At 40.8% G+C, this 25,172-nt stretch overlaps 4 protein-coding genes across 4 annotated transcripts; 2 read left to right on the top strand and 2 right to left on the bottom strand.

Annotated features, from left to right (window-relative positions):
* Window positions 1-1,163: 1,163 nt before the first annotated feature.
* LOC104954962 (iron/zinc purple acid phosphatase-like protein) lies at window positions 1,164-5,978 on the bottom strand (the record flags this gene model as incomplete). Its single annotated transcript, XM_010782178.1, has 6 exons — window positions 5,905-5,978; window positions 4,715-4,850; window positions 3,391-3,591; window positions 3,121-3,303; window positions 2,099-2,124; window positions 1,164-1,261 (listed from the first exon to the last, which is right to left on the bottom strand). Coding segments are annotated over exons 2-6 (617 nt in total), but the record flags the coding sequence as incomplete, so codon positions are not given.
* On the top strand, window positions 5,469-8,525 carry LOC104954961 (KATNB1-like protein 1). Its single transcript, XM_010782177.1, has 10 exons — window positions 5,469-5,574; window positions 6,203-6,324; window positions 6,505-6,542; window positions 6,634-6,904; window positions 7,010-7,125; window positions 7,212-7,262; window positions 7,347-7,436; window positions 7,593-7,697; window positions 7,906-7,999; window positions 8,087-8,525. The coding sequence occupies exons 1-10, from the start codon at window positions 5,565-5,567 to the stop codon at window positions 8,117-8,119; spliced, it is 930 nt and encodes a 309-aa protein (XP_010780479.1). The 5' UTR covers window positions 5,469-5,564; the 3' UTR covers window positions 8,120-8,525.
* A 474-nt stretch (window positions 8,526-8,999) lies between these two features.
* Window positions 9,000-12,071, top strand: LOC104954960 (angiopoietin-related protein 1). The gene is made up of 3 exons (XM_010782175.1): window positions 9,000-9,061; window positions 9,164-9,324; window positions 10,350-12,071. Exons 2-3 carry the CDS (start codon window positions 9,180-9,182, stop codon window positions 11,042-11,044), a joined length of 840 nt encoding a protein of 279 aa, XP_010780477.1. The 5' UTR covers window positions 9,000-9,061; window positions 9,164-9,179; the 3' UTR covers window positions 11,045-12,071.
* A 7-nt stretch (window positions 12,072-12,078) lies between these two features.
* Window positions 12,079-19,548, bottom strand: chrm5a (cholinergic receptor, muscarinic 5a). The gene is made up of 2 exons (XM_010782174.1): window positions 19,460-19,548; window positions 12,079-13,736 (listed from the first exon to the last, which is right to left on the bottom strand). The coding sequence occupies exon 2, from the start codon at window positions 13,652-13,654 to the stop codon at window positions 12,098-12,100; it is 1,557 nt and encodes a 518-aa protein (XP_010780476.1). The 5' UTR covers window positions 13,655-13,736; window positions 19,460-19,548; the 3' UTR covers window positions 12,079-12,097.
* Between the last annotated feature and the right edge of the window lie 5,624 nt (window positions 19,549-25,172).

The raw sequence follows: 25,172 nt of genomic DNA, 5'->3' as shown, positions 1-25,172 counted from the left end.
GTCACATTTGACCCAGACACATTACAAAGTGCATTTAAATGAATACAGAAAGAACTGTCAAGTTACCCTTCAGTGCACAAACCCATAACAAGGGATACGGGTAACTATATGAATGAATACTACACTACACGTCTACTATAGTAAACTAGGTGCTTACTATCACCTCATTTGTGATTTTTCATCGCTGACTTTCTCAATGGGAGAAGTGACATTTTTTGTTTTGAACAAGAGCAGTGATTTTTGGCTCATAGGATGTCAATCCTAAGACATTGGTGAAGAGTGCTGTCAGTCAGGGAGCAGCGAGTGCTACTTTTGATTGAGTTCATGTGTGAAAAGCTTGATTCACATGTGTATGTTGATCCAAACATACTGAGCACACAGATCGCTACTTTCTGAACGTTAGGGAACTGCTGTTTTTTGACATCACTCCAAAACTTCGCTGGCCCGTTAGTGCGCTGCATGTCAATTAGTTCCAGTGTATATTTCCCCTTGTCGATGCAGGGGACCACTTCCTTTGCTCTGGTTGATACGTCCCCCTCTATTGCAACAGTGAAGGGGTCTCTGGCAAAGCCCATCACCTCTGTGGGCAGAGCAAGTCATCCAATCGACCGGCAAAGTTCTCTTTCAACCTCGCAATGAAATCTGTCATCACATCCGTGATTTGTGCCGGAGATGTGATGTGTTTGGGGAGCGTCGGAAAATGCAGCATCCGACCCGTGCTCAAGTCGGTCGCGAAAAGGTCCAACTTGACTTGGATCTGCTCCACAAGATCAATGACCGTTTTGTCTCTGTTTACGCTTCAGAGTTGAGAGAGACATGTTTTAGAGTTGCTATCATAGGACCACCGTTACTAGCACCACTAGATGCACTTTCAAAAAACATGCTGCGTTGTGGTTTGGTGGTTTCTATGCAACGCGGAGTGTTGCGTTCATGGTCTGTACTAGTGTAGGAATTTGGCTACGGGAGGATGGGCCACTCGGGAGTTGGTTCTGGGCCGCATCTGGCCCGCGGGCCGCCAGTTGAATAGGCCTGCTGTAGGCCATACACTGGATAAGTACCACATCAAATCCCACTTGAAATAAATCCAAACTAATCCTTCACTAAAAGCGATTTTTTTTAATGAATACAGGTGAAATCAAATCAAATAATTAACTTCCACCTACTATGTGGACTCGTGGTTGCCGGGACAGGTCATGTAGGGCACGTAGGCGGCTATGGACTGGATCTGCCTCATGAACTCGTCTCCGATCCTGGCGTTATCCTGGAATATTGACAATATGGGGTTACTACATGACGACAATGATTTTTCCCATGGGATAACATTGTTTCTCCAAATTAGATTAAACTATGCAAGTCAATTTTCCAGACGGCTTCAGGAATGCATAGCCGACAAACCTCACTTAAAATAGAGGCTATTTCTTTCTTAGATACACATTGTGGTTAAAAGCTGTTCTCACGGCTCGTACCTGCCGCAAACATAATGACCCATCACACAATATTCCCTTTCTCTGCTTTTCTATTTACAATATCAGTGAGGCCACAGAATGTACGTGCACATTCCAGCTAAAAAAACACATCTTGGATGAATTATGGTTATTAATGTTTGCCGTAGTCTGCTGATTACATTTAGCATTTCGCACGAATAATGCAGGATTTGAAGAAAAATGATATGACCATCGAAGACAAGGTTATGCCTAATATCACAGATGACAGGGAGACAATGAGCAAATATATTATTGGGACTTAAGTTTGAGGTTTGAAATGGCACTTATTTTATTCAAGAAATACTTTGGCGATATGACCCTGACTCTCGTCTTTCACCACAGGCTTACGGCATCTCACAGTAATGCTAATCCTAAACTGTGTGTCTTAACCACAGCGGAGGGCCTTAATATGAACCAATAATAAACAGTGGAGAGTCTCGAGGTGGAGGCAGAGGAGAAGGGCAAAATGGCTTATCTCATCTGTCACTGTGGAATTAGTGGAAAATCTGAGTGGCTTTGAGAATATACGCTATCGATGAAAGAAATTTGCGGTCAGTAACCTATATTGGCACATCAGAGGTCATAATATTGAAATTATAGAAGAGTAAAAATACCTCGTGCATATCATAGGCAAAGTCCCCTGTAAAACAAAACAAAAGTCCACAGATTAGAAGGAAGTGTTTGTTAGGACTGCTACTTTCCCACAGTATAGATAATGAATACCTCGGGTGCACTATGCCAAAATGAGTTCCCACCCAAAAAATGTGTTATTCTTTTATTATATGAAAAAGCAAATGGTAGATTTTTGGTAAATTTGCTTTATGATTTTTTTTAAGAGTTAGATGAGATTAATGCCACTCGTATGCTTAAAATAATGCAGTTAAATTAGCTTAGCATAAAGACTGGAAAAATAGGTAAAGATCTGTCTATAATCTATGAAGTTACAGCTAATCTGTAAAATAAATGTGATAAACAACGTGCATCTTTTACAGGGAGTTGCATGCTGGGATTTTTTTAGTGATCTCAATATATTACGACTTTGTATATTCATCCCCCAAATTAATCTTATCTGCTGTTGGCTAAAGGTTATATAAAGTGTACATTAATAAGAATGGCATCTGTTTTCTCATCTAACATTTTCCAAAAACCAAACTATACGTTTAATAAATAAACATTGGGCTAGCGTTAGCCACAAGCTAAATTGTGATCCCACTTTATGAGGCAATTCAATTAATTATATTCTCTGCAAACGTGTGAAGTGGCCTTAAACAAGCGTTTCATTTGGTGTTTCATTTGATAAACCAACGAAATGCAAAGATAAATTATGCTGTCATTGTATTATCCTGGCATTTAATAAAAGACAGGAGCCAAAAGCTGTAGCGCCAGGGATTTGGTCGATCACAATTCGGCATCCAGCACATATTATTCAAAAGCAAAACAACCACGAAACATTAATTTCTATAATGATAAATATACTACTTGAGTGGATTTTATTTGCGTTACCACAATCTATTGCACGCTGTGCCAGGTATCTGTGTATGACTGCAGCCTGAGGCAACAGCTGCTAAATCTTAATAACTCTTGGCAGCTTTCACAGTTCGAATTGTTGTAATATTTCCATCCGTGTGGATCTTACCTATGTGCAGGATGACATCGTACATGCCGAGCTGCGTCTCCTTTTGCAGCCGAGCCAGAGACTGAGGGTTCTCATTGCCCAGGTCACCATACAGAGCAAACCTGGGACTGAAGCTAGCGCTGTCATTCAGAGCAGTGAAGAAGAACACATCGCTCCAGCCTTCATCGCTCCCACAGTGGTAAACTGAAAGTGCACAGGAGGAGAACACATCTTTAACATGAGTTATGGTACAGAATGTGGAAAACAGAGTAATATCAAAGGTCCACCCACCATACGTAGCAGCAGGTTTGAGGCCTGTGAGCGTGACTCTGTGGATGTACATCTTCCTCTTCTCCTCTCCTGAGTCCACAAACAACGTAGCGTCGCCTTTGGCACTCATGTCAAAGAGCCGACCTCCCATAAGGCCATACTCCACCACGCTCTCTGTCTTGTTCAAGGTGGTCCAGGTCACTCCCATAGAGCCTGGCTCTCCTGTGAAAGAAAGCCCAATCATTGGAATTGTGATGTGGATTGACCTGACTGAACAACTGGATTCACTTACTGATGCATCTATAAAACCTAAGAGATGCTTATGAAAAGGCTGACTTTGCACAAGTGGTCCTTGTGATCTTGCCGCTGGCAGATAAGCAGACTACAGGCCACGTACTCATTTCATCAAGACATGCACGCATTTCATGAATACCACAGTTCACCTTCATGGGCTATGCCGCAGAGACTGTTTGAAACAAGGAGTAACATCAGCTATTTGAATAAAGGGTAAGGCCATTATTTGGTGTCTCTAACCTAAATGACTTACACAAAGTGCACAGGTGGTGTTTTCAAGTAACAGGACACTTAAATGGGATGTTGCTGTTGCATTAAATAAACCTTAAAGATGCACTAAAGCGAAGTTCAGCTTTATGTCAATTATCAGCCCTGTGTTAACTTGGATTTGTGTAGAAAACTTAGTTTTTCTTGGATAAATGTCAATTTTTGTATTACTTTATAACAACTGGGCCATGTATTACAACAGCCAAGCTATATCAAAAACATTTGTATAAACTCTCACACACTTCTGCGGTATAATCAAAGTCTCATCTATCCAGTCGTATGCTCACTTTTGCTCAAACGTACTATTACTATATCTACTAACTTACTATTCACAAAATATAGTGCTGACATAGATGAGTTGCATGTGAGGTTGTTAATTCTGAGCTATTTACTTCAATTCATGAAGACATTTCTGTTGTGGGTGCATGTAAGAAAAGAAAATGTTTTTCATAAATTCCACACGAGCTGAGATAATGATAAACAAATCATCATTCTCGAGGTAGTATTGCTGCATAATCCATTACATGAATCACACAGACTTTTTTGTTAATATTAAGGTCACTGAAACTGAATCTAAACTTTTGTGAACCTGTTGCATATCTTCAGTATCCAATGTTGAGCTGCCAAAACATACCAGTGCTTTCAGTTTTTATATTATTGAGTGATTTGTACAGAACATCTGTGAATCCATATGACTTGGATACTGGTTTGTATTGCTGAGAGGAAAAGTGTATCCCTCAAAGGAAAACAAATGATGAGGCTGATGGAAACAGTTGACACTAACCTGGATAGGAGAGGTGAACCTGCTCTGGCTGGGTCCATATGGGAGGAACACCGAGCACCAACAGGGGTACGAGGCTCATCAAAACACAGGCAGCATGAACAGGAACCATTTTGAGACTGAATACAGGAACGACAGCCTGGATAGAGAAGCAACACACACCCAGGACATCAAATCATCTTGTAGCTCTAATCACATGATGTTAAAAGCTTCCATGCAGACATCACATGACACAGTGTCTATTGATGTGAAACCAAGAGGATCAATATTTTAAAATGACAACCTGTGGGATGAGAAATGCAGAACTTAAAGCGCAGAGTCAGCAGCAGAGAACAGATGATGTGACAATAAAAGCAGCTGATGTTGTTTTTCATTGTGCATTCAGGGAAGTCAAAGTGAGTTCAAGTACAGCAGGGATTAGCTTCCACAAGCCACAACTTGCCTCTGATCAATAAAGTGCTAAGGTGAACAGCTGATACTGTATGCCTGACTGATCAGAGAAAAGGCACTCTCAGGGTCATTAACCACAAGGGACAAAAGCAAGTTTGATTTGAGCCAAAACACAATGCCAGTCAAACTCATTATCATTTCTTAACTGCCTCATCTGACTAGAAGACTCAAAACAACACATTTAGATCAAATCTACCCCTTTAACATAGTATTTGATTTTGTAATCTGCACCATTGATATCTCAGTAGTCGCTAGAGGGTGCTACCTGCAAACTGCATTATGAATAGATGCTTTATTCTCTGACAATGGGCGGCAGTTGATATCGGTTGTTACTAACAGTATGTTGGCAGTCGATTAAAAGAGATACAAGGAAGGTTTAACTCTTTATTGTCTCTGATGAGGAATGGAAAGAGGTAAGCAAATCATTTAGGACAAGTTATTCGTCTTCTATCGACGCTGTTGTGATTTGAATCTTAAAGCAGTTTCATAGACCAATGATTGTAACGTTAACCCGTGGTAACTTGTGTTTAGTCGGTTTATTAAGCTTTATAGCTGGCGAATTCCAACCTCTGTTATCAACGTGTGTAGCGTTACGCCAAATATACCGTTACGACAAGTAAAACGTATTTGTATGTTGTACATGACAACCCCTGCACTTTAAAGATACTGAATAAGCCTCTCCAAACGCTTAAACACTGTCTGACAAGGATAAGTTAGCTAAATGTTATATTAAAAACACTCACCAAACTATCTTTGTCCCGCCGTCGGGAGTACTTCCTGGTTACGTCACAGCACAACAATGCCCACGCGGATTGTGGGAAATAGTAGTGGTTAAGCCTGTAGAATAGTAGACCATAGAATGTATATGGTGTGTAGTAGAAAGAACAAAATACAACATGAATGATGTGAATGATAGATTTTAGACACACAAACTATAATGGGTGTTGACCATGATAATCTGACTGTGTGCTTGTATTTGTTTAATCAGGTAGGCTATAACAATGTATTATAGCTGCTTAAAATGGCCTTCTCTTTCTTAAGGTATAATGGACTCTAACGACTCTAACAGTGAAGACGGAGACTACCAAAGTCTTAAACATGCCCAGAAACAGGATGCAGCCCAGTACAGAGTGAAGTATCCTCATGGTAGAAACACAACAAATGTGAGTAGATTGACACATTGATATACACACATTTATTTCTATATTTCTATGGTCGAACGCACTTATTGTAAGTCGCTTTGGATAAAAGCGTCAGCTAAATGCAATGTAATGTAATAGGCTGGTCCTCTTTTACTGCTTATAATTGTGTTGTTTATCACCATGCAATATCTTTACAAGCAGGTCGATAAAGATAAAAGTGAGGAATTTAGCAAAAAGAGGTAGGTCATGCATGTTTTTTGGTTACATTTTCATATAAGGCATGATGGGACTTGTTTTCAACGTAAAGATTGAACTTTTTATCATGACCAGGAATCCAGTGAGTCGTTCCAGCAACCCGGGGAGAGTAAAGCGGGTAGTCTCATGTAAGAGAAAGACCCATCATCTGACGGTGCCTCGGAGGAAGCAGCATGGGACTGGGAAGACTAATAATGCTGCAAACAAGGAGAATGGCATGGACTGCAGGAAGGACGTTCAACAGGAGGGATTTTACATGAACCCTTCAGAGTTCCCGCTAAATGTCAATAATAACCTAAAGACCGGTAGAACTGGTTCTGAACAAGCCGACGACTGTACCACTGAGGTTAGAAATACTATCATAGCCCGGGCTACATTTCTGCTTCTTGCATTGTCTTTTATTTGTTACTAATATGCAGGTAAACCATCTGAACCTGACAATGTTTTTCAGCTCACAATGGATCATAGCACAATGACTGAGGTGCTCTTTGGAAGAAACCTGAGACTGAAAGTATCTTTAACACTATGGCAGAGAAATGTTGGAGAGCTGTTGATGTATTTCCTAAGGTATGTAATGTGTAGTTGGTTTCCACAAAGGGACACTATTTTCACTATGATTTCAAAAGTTGACATACTTAACTGTCTTTTTACAGAATTCAAGACATTGGTGTGTTTGTTGATTTTCTACCACTGATAAGCAAAAGGTGAGTGACTTAATAATTGCAGAAGTCTGAGTCTCGTTGCCTACAAGTTGAGTTAATGTTAAGTTAATCTAATTTTCTTTTCAGCATTGAAGAACATTCCCAGGAGGTCACCATTGGCTGTTGTGTTGACCTCTTTCCTTTAGTAAGGAGAGTTCTAACCAATCCATACGAAGAGTGAGTGTTTCTGGTGAAATGTACTTCTAGTTTTGCAATAGAATTGAATTATTACAGAATAAAATGCATTGAGCACTTACAGAAATCAACAGTATGTGTAAGGATAATAGAATAAATTAAGTACTAATACATTAAGATATTTCTTTTTTCTCACAGGTATATCATAGTTGGTTTAAAGTGGATTAATTCAGTTTTGAACAGCTGGTGTGAGGAATTAAGAACAAGCGGCTATAGTGGATCAACAAAGCTTCCAATGGATAAGTAAGTGCAGTTTTATGAGTTGTATGATACTTCAGACTGATTAATTCTGCATAGATTCATGTGAAGTTGTCTTGTTAAAGCATACCAAAATCATTAGGACACATTTAATAAAATAAAACATATAAAATACCATCTACCATTTAATACAAGCCAGAATGTGCCACTATTTTCAAAAACAAAGTGGTAAAGTATTTGTACTTTGTTTCAGAAATTTCCAGGCATTTAATCAGCAGTTATTGGAGTTATGGTTTCAGGAACCTTTACTGAAATCTGTTCCAGGACCTGCTGGAGACATGGCAAAGGTCAGTACTGCATGTACGAATAAAATCCTGACAACTTTTCTTAATCTAAAAAGGTCTTAGTCTTACATCATGATCTTTCTCCCTAAGGTCATTGACTCCTTCCTGTCCCAACTAACCTGACGGCAAAAAGGAAATGCACAAAAGATCCTTCTCCAGGAGCAGCCTCCTAAAAAACCTTTCGCAGAATCATTTGGAGCTGATGTTGTTTCTATGGAAAAGTACCTTTGAGCTTGTACTGTACCTGTCCTGAGAGGACATCTGTAGTGATGTATTTATTGACTGGATGATAAACTTGAAAAGTTTAAATACTGAGAATGTGCAATACAAATGTAATCTTGTTGCAAATTTAACTTGATTGTCAAAGTGGGATCCTGTAATCATATGATCAATGAGAGTTAATGTATGTCAAAGAAACTCGGATTGTGTCCTGAATGTAAAATTGTTATACTGATATATCGTTTGGGTCTATCTTCTTTGATTGAACCATTGATGATAAATAAAATGTGTAATTTACAGTAAATGTAAAGTTTGTTGTTGAAGTATATTTGGTACATCCAAGGCAACGTCTATAAATCCCCTTTTTCAGCAGGAGAAGTGGTTTTACTTCTGAAACTGCAGCGGCTTTAACAACACTGTTCTTTACCTTAAGTTAAAGCAAAGTTAAAGGAATACACTTCCAGATAAACAAAACACATTTGTTAAATCCCTACAATTCAGTCTCATCTGAACTTCAGTTTCATTTGCTATTGAAGTGATTTAAGTAGAGCAGAGATAAGTGTTTACATAGATCATATCTCCCCATTTACATGTAGCTTTATCCCCCATGACACAGATAAGTGGAGGGTTGGTAGTTTTCATTGGGATGTTAAACTGAGGCTGAAGTCCAGCTGTGACTGCAGTAGAAGGCTTTGTGAAGGGACCTGCAATCAGTGAACTCTCAGCAGCCAACAGCCCTGCATGCATTCCAGTGATTCTCATTCAACAAGTGGAGATTAATACAGTGGAAGTGTGGAAGATTTGGGTAAATACAACAACATATGTTATACAGGGTTGTCCTTGAAGGTAAGGCTTTTTTCACTACACCTTGTTAGTGTTCTGTTCATTTAGTACACTGAATTCAGTAAGAAGCGTACAGTGCTGTGTTATTAACTGTTGGTTTGACAGCAAAGGAAAGTGTAGGATGCAGTGTGTGAGATGCTGGCTGCTAGCAGCGATCCTGGTGCTGCTCAGTGTGGCTGGAGTCGACATGGAGTACCTCCAAGCTGAAAACCTAAATCTTCTTCCCCCTGATGAGCACAACTTGGTGCTGAACGGTGGAATGAGAGGTATTTATTTGTGCAGACTTTTACTTTCAGTTCTTTTTGCTGCTTGATGTCAGTAACGGACTTTGCTTGCAGTTGTTGGGAATTTGAAATGGTCATAACTTGTGCAGAATATTGAAAACTCAAGCTAAAAATAGAGATATATTATGCACTATGTGTCCTGTGATTGCTTTAATCATTTTAATTACTTTTATCTTAGATTATCAGTGTGGATTATCCAAAGAGTGAGGGTCAAATTCCAAACCTAACTTGTTTAGTGACTTATTCATGATAAGTGTTATGTCCCGTGATGTGATTTGTGCATCTTAGTGAGATCATTTTTCAGACAAACAGTTGTAATAGTTTCGCAATTGATCAAGGTTTAACATGTTTACCTGGGAGGAATTGAGAAATAGTGCTGTGCTGTTGACATCAATGTTATGACTAATCACTGGCATTGCTTTCCAATGGCTCAGTGTAGTGTTTTACGCTGCCACCTGGAGGTCTAGATACGGATGTTATCACATTGTTCAAAAAGTGGTTGCAAAGATTAATAATTTACACTTAGAATTTTCCGGAAATATAGTTATTTAATGTATTGCAGGGAGCTACATTTTAGAGGTTTGACCAATGTGTACGATGCATCTGAAGCTAAATCTAGCAGCCTGTTAGCTTCTTAGCACAAAGATTAGTTACAAGATCCACAATCAGCGACCAGCTGCCCTAAAACAATGCAGTGCTTTATCTTTGCATCTAATCTAATCGCAATAAAGCAAGTTAGCGACCACAATTTGAGGGGCAGCTCTGCTTCAAAAATCCTACTCAATGTGACAAGTACCAATAAGGAAGAGAGTAAGAAGCACCCAAAGAAACACAATGACTTCAAAGAGAGACACATTTTCTCCAAAGTGATACAAAGAGAGACAAACAGGCTCCTGATATTAAAAATGTAATCATCTAAGGATACATGAAGGTTGATTGTTCCATCTGTTTATCATACCTAATCTATCAATCACCAGTCAGGACTTAAATATACATTTACCCAACAGTGCTGCCCAGAGACTGCCATGAAATGCTGATGACCTCTTCGGGCAAGGCCAGAGACGGGGTTTACCTGATCCAACCAGGTGACCTCCGAATCGTGGCCTATTGTGCCATGCAGGAGGGAGGCTGGACCGTGGTGCAGCATATCACCGTCAATAGCAGTGTGGATTTCGATCGTACCTGGGCTGAGTACAAGAATGGCTTTGGGGCTGTAACTGGTGATCACTGGCTCGGAAACGAATACATTCATCAGCTCACCCGTGGCCCTGGGCGCTACAAACTGGGAGTAAAACTAGTGGACCGAGAGGCCGTCACTAAAACGGGGGAGTATGATCCATTCCTGGTGGAGGGTGAATCATCAGCATACAGGCTGAGGCTGGGCTTGTTCCAGGGCTCAGCTATTGACGCTCTGACCCTGGACACAGAGAACTACCTGCATGACAACCAGCGGTTCACCACTAAAGACAGAGACAATGACAACTACTTCCAAAATTGTGCTAAGCTGGAGTTTCAGGGGGTGCCGGGAGGAGGTTGGTGGTACGACGCGTGTGCTGGTGCCAACCTCAATCGCAGGAATGTTATCTACTGGCAGAAGGACTGCAATAAGGAGCGACTGTGCAAGTATGCATGGATGATGGTGAGACCTTCAGACACAGTTAAACTGATTCAAAGTGGAGACTGCAAGAAGGATGAGCTATGAGGAACCAGGATTTGGCAACTATTGAGGGCCAGGAGTTTAGTTTTTTTAAGGACATTTTTCTTTGTGCTGGACATGCAATTTACCACTTTTATTCAGAAATGCATGGACAGGATCACAAAATACTGAAAAGAACAAAAAAAGAATCACAACATTGAAATACAGTATAAAAATGCAGTACATTTTAGCTCCATTGATCACCATGTCAATACATGAAGCAAAAGGTCTCATAACTCCCCAAATTGCAAGTGCAGATTCATCACAATTACAAAAAGTGTTCATGGCATTATAGCTTATGACACATGTACATTTTTTTCCACGTCATCTCTGATCCAATGCTTACACGAAGGAACATTTCACAAATAGCATTTTATTTGCCACAGTACATTACACGTTTTCCAGAAGTACAATGAACATATGATGACATATTTACTAAGCTACATTAATTCAGAGGAAGAAAATACTATATTTGAACGCAAAAAAAATATCCTTTAAAAGTTACAATCTTGATTATGCAAGCAGGTTCTGACCTTAGGAAAACATGTATTAGTCCTTTAAGTTAAAATAGCAACTTTAAAATGTGCATTCTCAATACAAATAAAAAAATGTAAATACCAACAGAATACATTTGCATGTGTTTTGACTTTTTGGGTGTAAGAGCATCAATACAGGAGTTATCAAAGGGTTGCAGCAATTTGATATGATACAGATGTTAAACTGTGCATCTTGAATACAACAACGGTCTGTGTAAAATAATTTCAGTATTAATTGATGGCATATCCTGCATAAGCACATCTATTTTGGATTTTTACGTTTTAGAATATATTTACACTGTCACTGTTTGTTTTGGGGCACTTTTATAATGTCTTCCATTTCCAAAGTTATAAACATCCACTATAGCAGAACAACTGATTAATGAGGAACATTGCAAATTGTACCAGTTCCTTGACACAGTTTTAATACTTTTGATACTGGGTACAATTCAAGTTCATGAAGCTTACATTAACAATAGAAAGAAACATACCTAACAGCCATTATCCTAGAATAAAAAATAGTTCATGTCAGTTTGGAGCTGACCACAGAGTTTTGTCCATACCAGTAAAGTTTCTCCTCAATCCTTTTCTTCTTCCACTGGCAAAGTAAGAGCATACGGAAGGTCTTTTGGAAAGTCTTGTTACAAAGGGCGTAGCACATGGGATTGACGGTGCTGTTGACGTAGCACAGCCAGTAGCCCAGATGCCAGAGGGAGGGGGGAATGCAGTCTTTGCAGAAGGTGGAAATAAGCACCATGATGTTATATGGCGTCCATGTTAGGATGAAAGCCAACAAGATAGCGCTGAGAGTCTGAGCTGCCTTCCTCTCCTTGATCAGCACCATCCTCTTCCTCTTGGTGATCTGGTTCTTCAGTGTGGCGTCTATGGTCTTCGCCGTCGAGGAGGTGGATGGAACGCTCATGGACTCAGCCGAGGAGAAAGTCGATGATGCCATTTTGGTGTCTCCATTTTTGATGTGGTTCTCCACGTCAGTGTCTTTGGCCACAGGCTTAAATTTGTAGGACACACACTTGCCGCTCTTCTGAGAGTTGCTTTTGGGCGGAGTCTGAAAGTAGCAATCCTCCTCATAGCTACTAAGCTGCTCGCTCTCGCTGCCCACTCCGCTCTTGAGGGTCTCACAAGCCTGGTTCCTGAAGGAGGGTTGCAATCCCCCTGGTGACACTGGCCTGTCCTCGTCCTCTGACGAAGCGTAACTGTTGAAGGTGGTCAGCTGACCAGCTTTGGACCACTCGTCATTGGTGGTGGCTGCTGATTTGGCCGCATGGCTTCTGCTGGAGGAAGACCAAGAGGCTTGATTCCTGTCATGCGATGTTGACCTTAATTTACAGCTAAAACAGGATCTGACAATGGTCTTCTGAGGCGGGGGGACCCCAGGCTCGGTGGGATAAGTAACCCCCTGCAACTCAGCCAGATCTTTGGTCCTTTTCTCAGTCTCCTTGTAGATTCGACAGTACAGAATTGTCATGACTGACACGGGAATGTAAAAGGCGGCAATCGCTGTCCCAAAGGTTATCACAGGCTCGGAGAGAAACTGGATCTGGCATTGCTTCTCATCGACATTCCTTTTTCCGACAAAGTACTGCCAGCAGAGAATAGGTGGGGCCCACAGAACAAGTGACACCATCCACGCCAAACCTATCATGATGCCAGCTCGTTTGGGAGTCCTCTTGGCCCTGTAGGTCAGAGGTCTGGTGATGGAAAAATATCTGTCGAAACTGATTACCAACAGGTTCATGACAGAGGCATTACTGGCTACATAGTCCAATGCCAACCACAGGTCACAAGCAAGGTTCCCTAAGGCCCAGTAGCCCATCAGTATATACGAGGTATACAGGTTCATGGAGAAAACACCTATGATGAGGTCAGCAGCTGCCAGGCTCAGCAGGTAGTAATTATTCACCGTCTTTAGCTGGCTGTTGACCTTAAAGGAGAGCATCACCAGCACATTCCCTACAATGGTGATGAGGCTGACTATAGCCGACACGGTGGCAATGGTAATCACCTCCCAGAGATTGACCATGTGAATATCCGTTGTGGTATTTCCAGTTAAGTTCGACATGCTATCTCCTATTTTCTTCTTCCGTTTATTTGCATCCAACCATGACAAGAGTGTTGGGACTTTTCATTTTCAAGAAGATCTCCTGGTAAGAAAAGAAAGCAAAAATGTTATTCTGGAGCCATTCAGACAGAGATGTTCCATTTATAGCCACTGGATGGCATCAATTCATCATGTTGAGCATCACACACTCATGCTTGGCTAGATACTAAGGAGTAGGAACATTGAAAGGATAGTGTTTTGCTTTTTGAGACTTAATGTTTGTGTTTGGCATATATGCTTAACAAATGGATAGCATTTACTGATGACAATTATATATCATGTTACTGAAGGCTTGTTTTCTCTAATATTTGTTGCTCTCATCGTTAAGGAATTCTGTTAAGCTATTGTACTACATGCAGCTCACACAACTATATCAAGCTCACGTGAGTATACCCATATGGCGTTTTAGGCAAACATCTGTGGCACATTCAAATAAATCCAGGCCATTGCACAATTGTGTTATTTGCTCTAAATCTGTTGTGCTTGTGCATAAACTCAATTTGTAGTTCACTAAGATGGACATAACTTGATTAAACAAATTATGATAGTGATTTTGGTTTATTTGGTCCTTATGTCCTTTTCCTTTGGGCTTACTAGCTTTACTTTTAGGGTTCTTGACTAGGAATGTTTAACCAAGCAAAAATAAAACCAACTCTAAATGAGCCAATACTATCAAAAGAATCATTTAATGTGTTTGAACTCACAAATGCAGTTGGTGCCCAACTTAGAGTCTGGTGAATCATACAAATCTGCCTACGTGTCAAACTCGCTGCCAGCTAATACTTCAGCCATGCATACTATTTCTGCAGTGTTTACTAAATGTTTAAGAGTTATGGCCCTAAATGATCAAATGAGCAGATATTTTCTGAGTGGAAAGCCTGTGCAGTTCCATAGTTGTGCAATATATTCACTTTATCAACAGAAGCATTTTCAGTTAGCATATGTTATCATTTCCCTCTTTAGAACAACAGTTGAACTCCAAATTTTTTTAAACTTCCAGGTCTCCAAAATAATTACAGAGGTACGTGTATACAATTAAGTACATTAAGTAAATCTTGGGTTTTAAAAATCACAAGTATACCGACTCGTCTTGGTTTTACACAATGATTAAGCATTGTTGTCATGGGTGATTAAACAGTGTTCATGCTCGGTGCAAATGTCTGATACTATCAAGGTGGTATATCACTTACATCAACACACCCTGCACCATTAGAGGGCAGCCAACAACGTCCACACATAGAAACTAACATGAAAGCACAATTGGCCCCTTCACTCTCAGGCTATTACAGTGGGGTGCATGCTATTTTTTATCCCAGGGTGCTGGACTCACTAATCGATAGTGGCTGGGGGTTTACAGTCCTTTGATGGCAGCGCTTGTACACTCCAGGTCTTATGTGGGAATGGTGGGGGGTGGGGTGGGGTCATGTAATGCTGTTTCTCTGCCCACGTGTGCCTGTGCACCAACACTCAAAAACTACATTGAGGATTGTTTCTGTGGATCTGATATTACTTAAACTTTTTGATGCTCCAAACTAAAAGAAGCTTTTGGAAGGTCATGCACAGGGCGCAGATGCTGGGCTGTAAAATATGGCACTGAAATGTACAGATTTTAAGCAGAGCAAGTGGCACAGCTTAAAATACCAATGCCGTAATGTCCAGTTGGCTGAGGTATTCCCCGGGAGAGGAGTGAGGAAATGACACTGTAGAATAGTATACACAGAGACTAGCATCAAGCTCAAACATTGTATAGTGACTATATATATATATATATATATATACACTAGTCTGAATGGCCATCTTTGTTTCCCTACAGAATATAATTATTTGCATATGCAAATACTACAAATAGTGGAATTGCCCTCAAACCGAGGGGATTTGATGCTGCTTCAACAAATTTGATAAAAACTCTCAAGGCAAGAGAAAGACCACATGGCACTGTCATGCATTTGTAGGTCATGAAAGCCAAGGCATCAAAGCATAACAATCTGTTGTCCCCTAGGTTTGTTTTGAACACACGGGTCCAGGTTGGCAACTTCGTAGAACAAAGAACTTAAAGGCAACGCTGGCTGTGTTATAGGGTCATGATGTTTTCTCCCTGCAGTTTCCCTGTTGCATTGATCATGAAACAAAGGTTGCTGAAAACTATGACCTATGAGTATTTTGCAATTTTTTTCCACTTAATCTCTTATTTCTCATGTACTAGGAAACACTCTCCTAACTGCTCTCTGTAGAGCTACTCCTTAAATTGTTTGCAATTTTAACCAAAAATGTATTGCTTTGGACAGCATCAATATCCGGTGAGAAATAACTTCCTCACTCATTGGCAATTATTTGACAGTGCCAGGTTTGCAGGAGTGCTACCAACAGCCTGAAGCCCACACAAATAACATTCCAGTCACCATGGGGGTCCGCCTGCAGGACTTGTATCGGCTCTCATCTTGTTGTAAAAGGATATTTCAAATCACATCACTCAAAATCCCGACATCAACACTGTTTAGTTTAGCATAAATCTATCCCCAGATCTATCTGCTATTTCCTGGTGAATAATCATTCTGTACCAATTGTTTACCTTCATAATGAATTAAAATGGTGTTGGTTTTTAAACTTAAGATATCGTTTTTTCCATTTAACTGGTGGTTGGTGTTGCTACCTTGGTTGAAAGGCCCCCCACTTTAGTCTTCGGTAAAATATAGAACTATTGGATCAATTATATGAAATTTAGTGCTGATATTTATTGAACTTTGTATTGTTAAAAAAAACACCAGACACATTTCACTAATTGTGCCTTTTAAATAGTAAACGTCTGCTTGTTGGCAGTGTAATTGTTAGCATGTTAGCATGTGGACGTTAGCATGCATATGTAAGCATTTTGTAGCTTGAACATAAAGAGAAGCCTCACAGAGCCATTCGTTTATTTTTTATAGACAGCGTAGCCACTCTGAAGTGTTCAATGATTAATTTAAACTGTACGGACATACAGTAAGGCAGTGTTGTAGGAATTAAACCCAAATACCCCAGTGGGTATAAAAATAGTCCAGGCATATGTTCCCTTATCCAGGACAAAAAGGCTGAACCATCAGTGATTAATTTTGATGCCACAAAAAAGTAAAACAATAATGATCAGCAGGAATTTGAGAAACATAGAAATTGCTGACTCACTGATGACTGTTGTGTTGCTAAGCTTTCACAAAAACAGAAAATACTTATACCTCCGGACCTCAACAGGTAAAGAAAGTCAAGCTTGCTAATAGCTTCTAAATCGAGGCAGGAAGTGTCTTAATGGTACACTCAGAGTGTGGGGTAAATATGGACTCTGCATTACTATAAATAGTGCATATGGTCCGGTGTGGCCTCTAGTTGGACTTTTCAGGGATGCAGTTTGGAATCAAATGTATCCTACGGTGGGGGAGAGCTTTGTGAGGCTGTCTGGGTCAGAGGAATGGGGGAGGTTTTAAAAACAAAAGCAATGCTGCAGAATTTCATAGCACATCGCCTATATTGGGATTGGGTTATACAGCGTATGAGGATAAAATACCCTTGAGTCATTTGTGCCATATAATGGTGCAAAGAGGTCTTGCATTCACTCTTGCCCAGAAAACTCATTACATGTACATCCTTAGAGTATTAGACTGCCTCCTGAAATATCTTGTTAGCTCTGTATGCATAAGTGATGGTCATTGATCCCCTGATTAACAGTGTCCAGTCGGTGAGGCAGGTAGCACAAATCGGTTCAGAGCCTTCACACTGAGTACAGAGGTGGACATGTTGAAGGGTGGCTTCCTGCAGGTCCTCTGGCACCAGGCCACCAGTGCTCCTGCTCAGTGGCTTCATACACCGGCCCCCCACCGGGCCCCCCAGTCATACATAACCTTTTTCTACACTCTCCTTTGGTTGGAAACACGAAAGCGCATGTGTGTGGCATTTGTGGAAGAAAGGGAAAAAGATAAGAGAGACCAGAAGAAGAAGTAGAAGAAGTAGGAGAGAGCCAAAGAGATGCAAGTCAAAGCAAAGGAGTCAAGGGACACCATGTGTGTCTGCGTGGAGAGCAATCTATGTATGATGTGCAAATCAGCCCAGAGCTTTTTGGTACAATAGTTCTTGCATCCTGTAGTCAGCAGCACTGACCCATGGTTAAGATTCCTGCATATGTGTCTTTCTGAATGAGGACACAAGAAATGCTTGAATAATTATGTGAATCAGGCATTGGAGGAGAAGCAAAGAGGATTATAAATGTTCACATGTAAGATCCGGCTCCTAAACATGCAACCTGAAATATTCATAAGTGCGTCACTGTTGGTGGCACACGATGTGTACTTTTCTTCTTTTTGTGTATTTAGAGCCTAAATATTGTACCCCACTGTTGAGTTTAAAACAAGTAAAAACTTTGAAAAACATTTCCTCTCAGCTGGGAAATGGTAATCAGATGGATATTATGACCTGCTAAAGGACACCCTGCAGTGGGTTTGGCAGCTGCTGAAGGGCATACAACGAATTTGCTTAATGCCTCGAGGAGTTCATTTTTATGAGCAACAACATTTCATTAATGATCCATCGTTTGGATAATGATCTAGCTATGAAGTCATTTGCATTTTCTTTAATGAAGATTTCTCTAAATGTGAGTGTCTTTCTCTGTTTGAGCCTCTGGGTTGTCTGATATCACCAACTCATAACACGCCCAATCTTCTCCGTAATGATGTCTGCAAAAACAAGGGTAATGGTTGGAATAACCTCCATGCTGTTCAAATATTAAGTTTCAGTTATGGTTGGAAGTAAGGCACTTACTCAGAAACACATGAACATTAAGCTACTATCTCAGTTTGATAATATAGTTAAAATCTGTCTGATGCTATAGCACTTCCCTACAGGACATTTGCAAAATCACATTTAAAAAAGACAATTTACGGGTCAAATTGCCAGTCAATGCTAGTGGTCTACAATCCATTCACGATTCTTCAAAACCCACCTAACCATTTCATTTTATGGCGGCTACTTTTTATTTTGAAAGAACCCATGAACCTTTGTTCATTGGTTGAAGCACCTCAGAACATCTCTGGGGACAGGATGGACTCGTTAAAATCACGCTTCACTGCTTAATCCTTCCGTGTTTAGTCATTTCCACTTAATCAAAGAGAGAGGGAGAAATTAGGTGAGAGTGATGTGCTTTAGCTCTTGAATTTTTGTTTTTTTGTTTTGGGAAAAACAGGAATTTAAAATATTAGAACCAGCAAATTAAATGAGGATACTATTTTTGAATTTTAAGATATTTTTAAGACAACAAATTGACAGGAAATGGGAGTAAAGGGTAGGTAAAAATAGGTTAGGAGAATATATGAAATAGAAATAAGTGGAAGAAGGATGATGGTATAAAATATACATGCTGCTATATGGGGAGGCTTACAGACCCTCAAACACATACTTCCTCAATCTCTTTAGAGATAAGCTTAACATAGGCTTTAACATGTATCTAATTTGTGATTTAATAATACACTTTTCTATATAAAGTCTGCCAGAAGACAGATGCATGCACATCTTTCCGGCAGCACATCCTCTGTTGCCTTCATTAAGGTAAAAGGCTACATTAAAAATACATGCCGAGACCTCTCAGACATGCACTTGTGCGCACATGACGCTGTTTCCCCTGAAATCCAGGTCATGCCTTTGTGCATTAATCAAAAAGTGCATACTCAATCAATCATGATTCTCTGACTGCGAAACAAGTCACTGATGTAAAGGGGGAAGGGGGAAACGAAAGATGAACATACTCACAGTAGACTTTCAGTTTCACAGTCTTCTGTTTAAGCGCAGGTTGTGTATCCTGGTGAGAGTAAAGTTCACGGTTAATCCCTTTGTTTTGCCTGGGAAGCCTTCAGGTCAAGTGTGGCGCTGAGGATCACAACACAGTTGGAGAGAGGATTGAGGTGGATGCGAAAATCCTGCCGACTTGACCCTCGCATGCCAGAGGAGTCCGGGGTACAACTGTGAGAGGAGAAAAGAGAATGAAGAGGAAGAGGAGGGTGGACAGCCAGGAGGATTCGGTCATCCCTGTTCAAGAGGCGCAGAGCACAGCATCACGTTCCCTCCATTCAACACAGGCACCTCGATGAGTAAAGTATCCTCAAGTTGCACAGCATCCTTACTTGGTCATTCATACACGAGTATAATCTACCCAGGAACCTAAGAAAGAGGACAGGAGAGAACTTTCTTCCCAGTCTGAGCTGAGCTTGATGAACTGCCTCTCAACCAAGTTGAAGCAGAACGTCAGCGAGAGGCTGCCTGACGCCTGAGTCCAGTCACTGCTACTGCCACTCTGCTGCTGCCGCTGCATCTATACTCTGGCTGACACACACAGATGTAGCTGACGTTGGCTTGCTGGGTGGAGAAATTCCCATAGGGCTGAATGGTTCATCGTGTTTCGGGACTGTGAGCATGCAGCTTAGACCACAGAGTGTGAGAGGGAGGAAGGAGAGGGAGGGGGGAGGTTGAAAAGGAGGTGGCTTGGTGGCTTCTTAGGGGTTCTTTTAGGAAGGTGTGGGCGGAAGAAGGGAGTGCATGTGTGTAGGTGGTGGTGGTGGAAGTGAGGGTGGTGTTTAGTCCGAGCAGTCAAGCCGAATCCTGCTTTTGTGTGGTTGTATCAACCCATTAATTACCTCCAATGGCATGTCTTTTGTGTGTTTTTGTACGGAAAAGCAAGAAGAGACAGTGTTTGAACAGCATATCAGCCAACTCATCTGCAGAGCATAAAACGCCTCTGCTGCCTTTGTGCTCCCATGGGAGAGCGCTGACATGGCTGGGCCAGATAAGCACACTACTGAAGTGACAGATGTTTTTTATTGGGACATTTGTATGGGTGTTTGTGTGCGAGTGCACGTGTTTATACTGCATTGTGCTGATTGGAGAATTATTCGTTTGGCATCCTGGATTGCTATAAAGTCCTTGTATGTTTTAATCCAGATGATGGCTGCTGATGGGTCCCATAAGCTCCCATCATATCAGATGAGAGATGCACTAATAAATCCAGTTGCTGCCACAATATTACTTTGAATTATAGAAGACACGGGAGGTATTGTCCCTCTTTTCAATTTATGGCTCTGGATTATATTCACAAGGTCACAGGACAAAGCTGGCTCTTGATACGGTCATTTATTGTGTAGTCGAATAAAGGAAATATGAGGGGTTGTGGAAGGAATAACAAACAGGGAAATAAGAAAATAAATGTCATGGTACAAACAGTGTTTATCTTTTCAGACTTTTCTCAAACCTTTGATTTCTTCAGGGTCATTTCAAATCTAAATTTGCTTGAAACTACTTGGAGTACAATGAGTAAGTGAAGTGTACTTTTTTAAGGTGTTTCTGAGAGACAAAAGAAGGACACAAAATAGAGAATATAAAGAAGTAATAACAAAAAGAACATAATAACATTTGCCAATTATTATAATGTAGAAATATGTTAAAGACCCTTTGAAGAGCTGCACTTTGCCCTGTGTGGAAGCTGCTTAGTGCACTGTAGATAGACAACACTCCCCCCTATCCTTCAATTTGACATTTGTCATAATGCAGCTCTAACCCATGATATTGCGACCATGTCCGAGCTATATTCCAATGACATGATTGATGCGTTTCATGAAATCCGTGTCACGTCTGTTCCACTGAGCAGCGTCTATGCCTCACGCCCCTCCACCCTGCCTGACAGTCTAATCTAATGCTATCTCCAGGCAGCTAGCCAAAGGACAGACACCTGGCTCATCATTACCGTTGAATCGCTGACCGACACAAAGTTAGAGCATCGTCATGTTTTTTACGTGAGACATCCACACATTAACACTCACACAGAGGTGCAGGTTCGCATATCAGCAATGTGCTTTTACAAGCCCATTCATATTGATTATATTTTTGAAGATGTCTTATTGATTAAATCACAAAAGTCAATTAGAAGTAATGTCAAGCTTATGCATTATTAACTTTCTCATTATAACTGATCAGTACCTGAAATAAAGCTTGACCTTTAACATTAAGCCCACACAAAATTATAGTTTTTCAATACACTTAACCTAAAAGTGCTTTACCTCCCATATTAATTGTGTTGGTTTTGGTAATCCTTGCCTCATCCTCTCTGCAAAACAATACTCACAGGTTATCTAACGATGTCAGGGAAGCACTGCTATCATTTTCTGCTCATCTGCATCCTGGAGGAATAGCAGCTTTTGCACAGGTCACTGTCTGATCACCGCATGCCTGTGAGAGAGACAAGATGGGAGAGGACATCAACACAGCCAGGGATGGATTGCATCTGTCCACAGACCACAGGGGCTTGCTTATCTTCCGACCCAATTGTGCACCCATATGCTGGAGGAAAAAAAGATCAGTTTTTCGATTTTTCCTCCTCAAAAAGTGTTTGTGCTTTAGGCAATAGATGTTTCAAGAATTGAAACTAATACATTATCTTTATTTAGCTAAATACTGCCCGTGGGTTTTTGATTTGATTTGTTATTTGCCGAATTAGCTTGCATCACTATAAACAATAAAGCTCCAGCAGAAAAACCTGAATCAATCAATAGCTCACTCTGGAGCCCGCTTTAATCTTGTAGATCCCCGGCAGCATACGTGTCTCTCCACGCTGCTGAAAGGATCGAATCTTCTGATGTCCTTCTCTTATAAAGGCTTTGATGTGCAACAATGTTTATCTGCCGTCGTGCCTGCCTATTCCTTTTCTTTCTGTCTCCCTCCGTCCCCAAGCAACAACTCCTTTTTGACATAATGATTTGCCAGTTCCTTGTAGCCTACTGTTTCAGTGAATTTACAAGTCCCCCTACTGTGGAGCTCGCTTTTATGCTAGAGTATAAAAGATTGCTTTCTCAGATGATAAGACACACAGGGTGTTTTTGTTTTTCAAGACATTTGCTGCATAAAATACCTCGTTGAATACTCTGACCGTTGTGAGATTTCTAAGGAAGTTATCCAACATTTGATCAAAGCTATATGTTAAGGATATGAATCGTACCAAAATTAGAATAAAGAAGCAGTGTCCTCGTCACGGAGAAACAGCAAATGAGCAGCATGTACCAATGAGGCAGGGCTGGGTGGCACTTGAGCTGTCCCTTGTAACAATGCAACTTTAATGTCGCCGTGACAGAGGAGATTAGGTGGAAAGCTGCTTTGAGTGAGCTGTTATTGTGGACCTGTGGGGACATCCAACACCGACTCCTCTGACACTCCTACTGTACGTCAACAACATGACCTTGTCTGAACGTGACCTGGGCTAACCTATGCATGTATGAGCATTCATGCGTGTTTGTGAGGAAAAATGGTCCCTCTGTAAACCATAGTGGTAAAGATCAGGGGCCGTATTCACAAAGGATCTTAGGGCTAAAAGTAGCTCCTAACTGGCGAATTTAGGAGAAACTCCTAAACATAATGGGCGTGTCAGTCTTACATTTAGGACTCCTAATTTTATTCACTAAGAGCAATTCACAAAGTATTTTAGGCCTTAAAAGTCCTCGAGAGGACTCCTAACTCAGTAAGACCTATTCACAAAGAATCTGAAAATGGCTGCGAGACGAAATGTTTTGGAGACAATGGAAGACTGTGAATTGATCAAGAGATATAGGCTAAATCGTGAGGGTATCAAACTTGTTGTGGAATTAGTGCGGGGTGCAATAACATCCCCGACTAACAGGAATAACCCGATTAGTCCGGAAATAAAATGTTTGGCAACACTACGATATTTAGCAACAGGGAAAATGCAACTTTGCAATGCCGACGATTTAGGAATATCGCAACCATCAGTCAGCCGTGCCATAAACCAAACCATCAACGCGCTCTCTAGACCACATATCATCCAACAGTTTATCCGGTTTCCTTTGGACAATCAGCAACTACACAGGATCAAAGCCAACTTCATGGCAATTGCAGGTATGCCCGGTGTGGTCAGTGCTATTGACGGGACGCACATAAAAATAATTGCGCCATCAAAAGATGAGGACGTGTTCGTCAATAGAAAGAAAGAACATTCCATCAACACGCAGATTGTTTTCATTCATCATGATAGGGGGACTTGAACGGCGGTATGGGCTGTTATTGAAAGTGTTTAAGTGCTGGAAATATGCTCATTGGATAATAGTTTGCAGGGTGCTTTTAATTGCCTCCTCGATTTAATGCAATTTACGTATTTTTATTGTTTGCTCTCTCTCTTTAACGTGCATATACAACGTCATTATCGTGGTCTGCACAAACTTGTCATCATGCGTGTATTCTGCTAACTGCACTGTCCATAACTATTTGATAGGAATACATTTCTAGCCTAGGCTATTTCCTTGTTTTTCGGTGATTTAGTGGGCTCGTTTGTGGGATGTTGTGGATGAGTTTCACCGAGACCGCCTACTCTGAACAACCAATCACCGTACTGACCGCTTCTAAACTCATGCACGAGAATCGACGACATCCATAGCAACGGCGCGTCACTCTTAGTTCACTCTTAGTGATTTATCCTTAGTATGAGTAGGTCTCAGCGGCTTTGTGAATAACTTTTAAGAAAAAACTCCTACGTAAAATGTTTTAGCGCGAGTTAGGAGCACTCCTAGCGGTAAGATAAAATGCTTTGTGAATACGGCCCCAGGGGCCGTATTCACAAAGGATCGTAGGGCTAAAAGTAGCTCCTAACTGGCGAATTTAGGAGAAACTCCTAAACATAATGGGCGTGTCAGTCTTACATTTAGGACTCCTAATTTTATTCACTAAGAGCAATTCACAAAGTATTTTAGGCCTAAAAGTAGCACCTAAGTTTAGGAGAGCTTAAAAGTCCTCGAGAGGACTCCTAACTCAGTAAGACCTATTCACAAAGAATCTGAAAATGGCTGAGAGACGAAATGTTTTGGAGACAATGGAAGACTGTGAATTGATCAAGAGATATAGGCTAAATCGTGAGGGTATCAAACTTGTTGTGGAATTAGTGCGGGATGCAATAACCCGATTAGTCCGGAAATAAAATGTTTGGCAACACTACGATATTTAGCAACAGGGAAAATGCAACTTTGCAATGCCGACGATTTAGGAATATCGCAACCATCAGTCAGCTGTGCCATAAACCAAACCATCAACGCGCTCTCTAGACCACATATCATCCAACAGTTTATCCGGTTTCCTTTGGACAATCAACAACTACACAGGATCAAAGCCAACTTCATGGCAATGCAGGTATGCCCGGTGTGGTCGGTGCTATTGACGGGACGCACATAAAAATAATTGCGCCATCAAAAGATGAGGACGTGTTCGTCAATAGAAAGAGAGTACATTCCATCAACACGCAGATTGTTTTCATTCATCATGATAGGGGGACTTGAACGGCGGTATGGGCTGTTATTGAAAGTGTTTAAGTGCTGGAAATATGCTCATTGGATAATAGTTTGCAGGGTGCTTTTAATTGCCTCCTCGATTTAATGCAATTTACGTATTTTTATTGTTTGCTCTCTCTCTTTAACGTGCA

The sequence above is a fragment of the Notothenia coriiceps genome, unplaced genomic scaffold (genome assembly GCF_000735185.1).
Source record: "Notothenia coriiceps isolate Sejong01 unplaced genomic scaffold, NC01 NC01_scaffold00024316, whole genome shotgun sequence".
NCBI lineage: Eukaryota > Metazoa > Chordata > Actinopteri > Perciformes > Nototheniidae > Notothenia > Notothenia coriiceps.
This window is presented reverse-complemented; position numbering and strand designations above follow the sequence as displayed.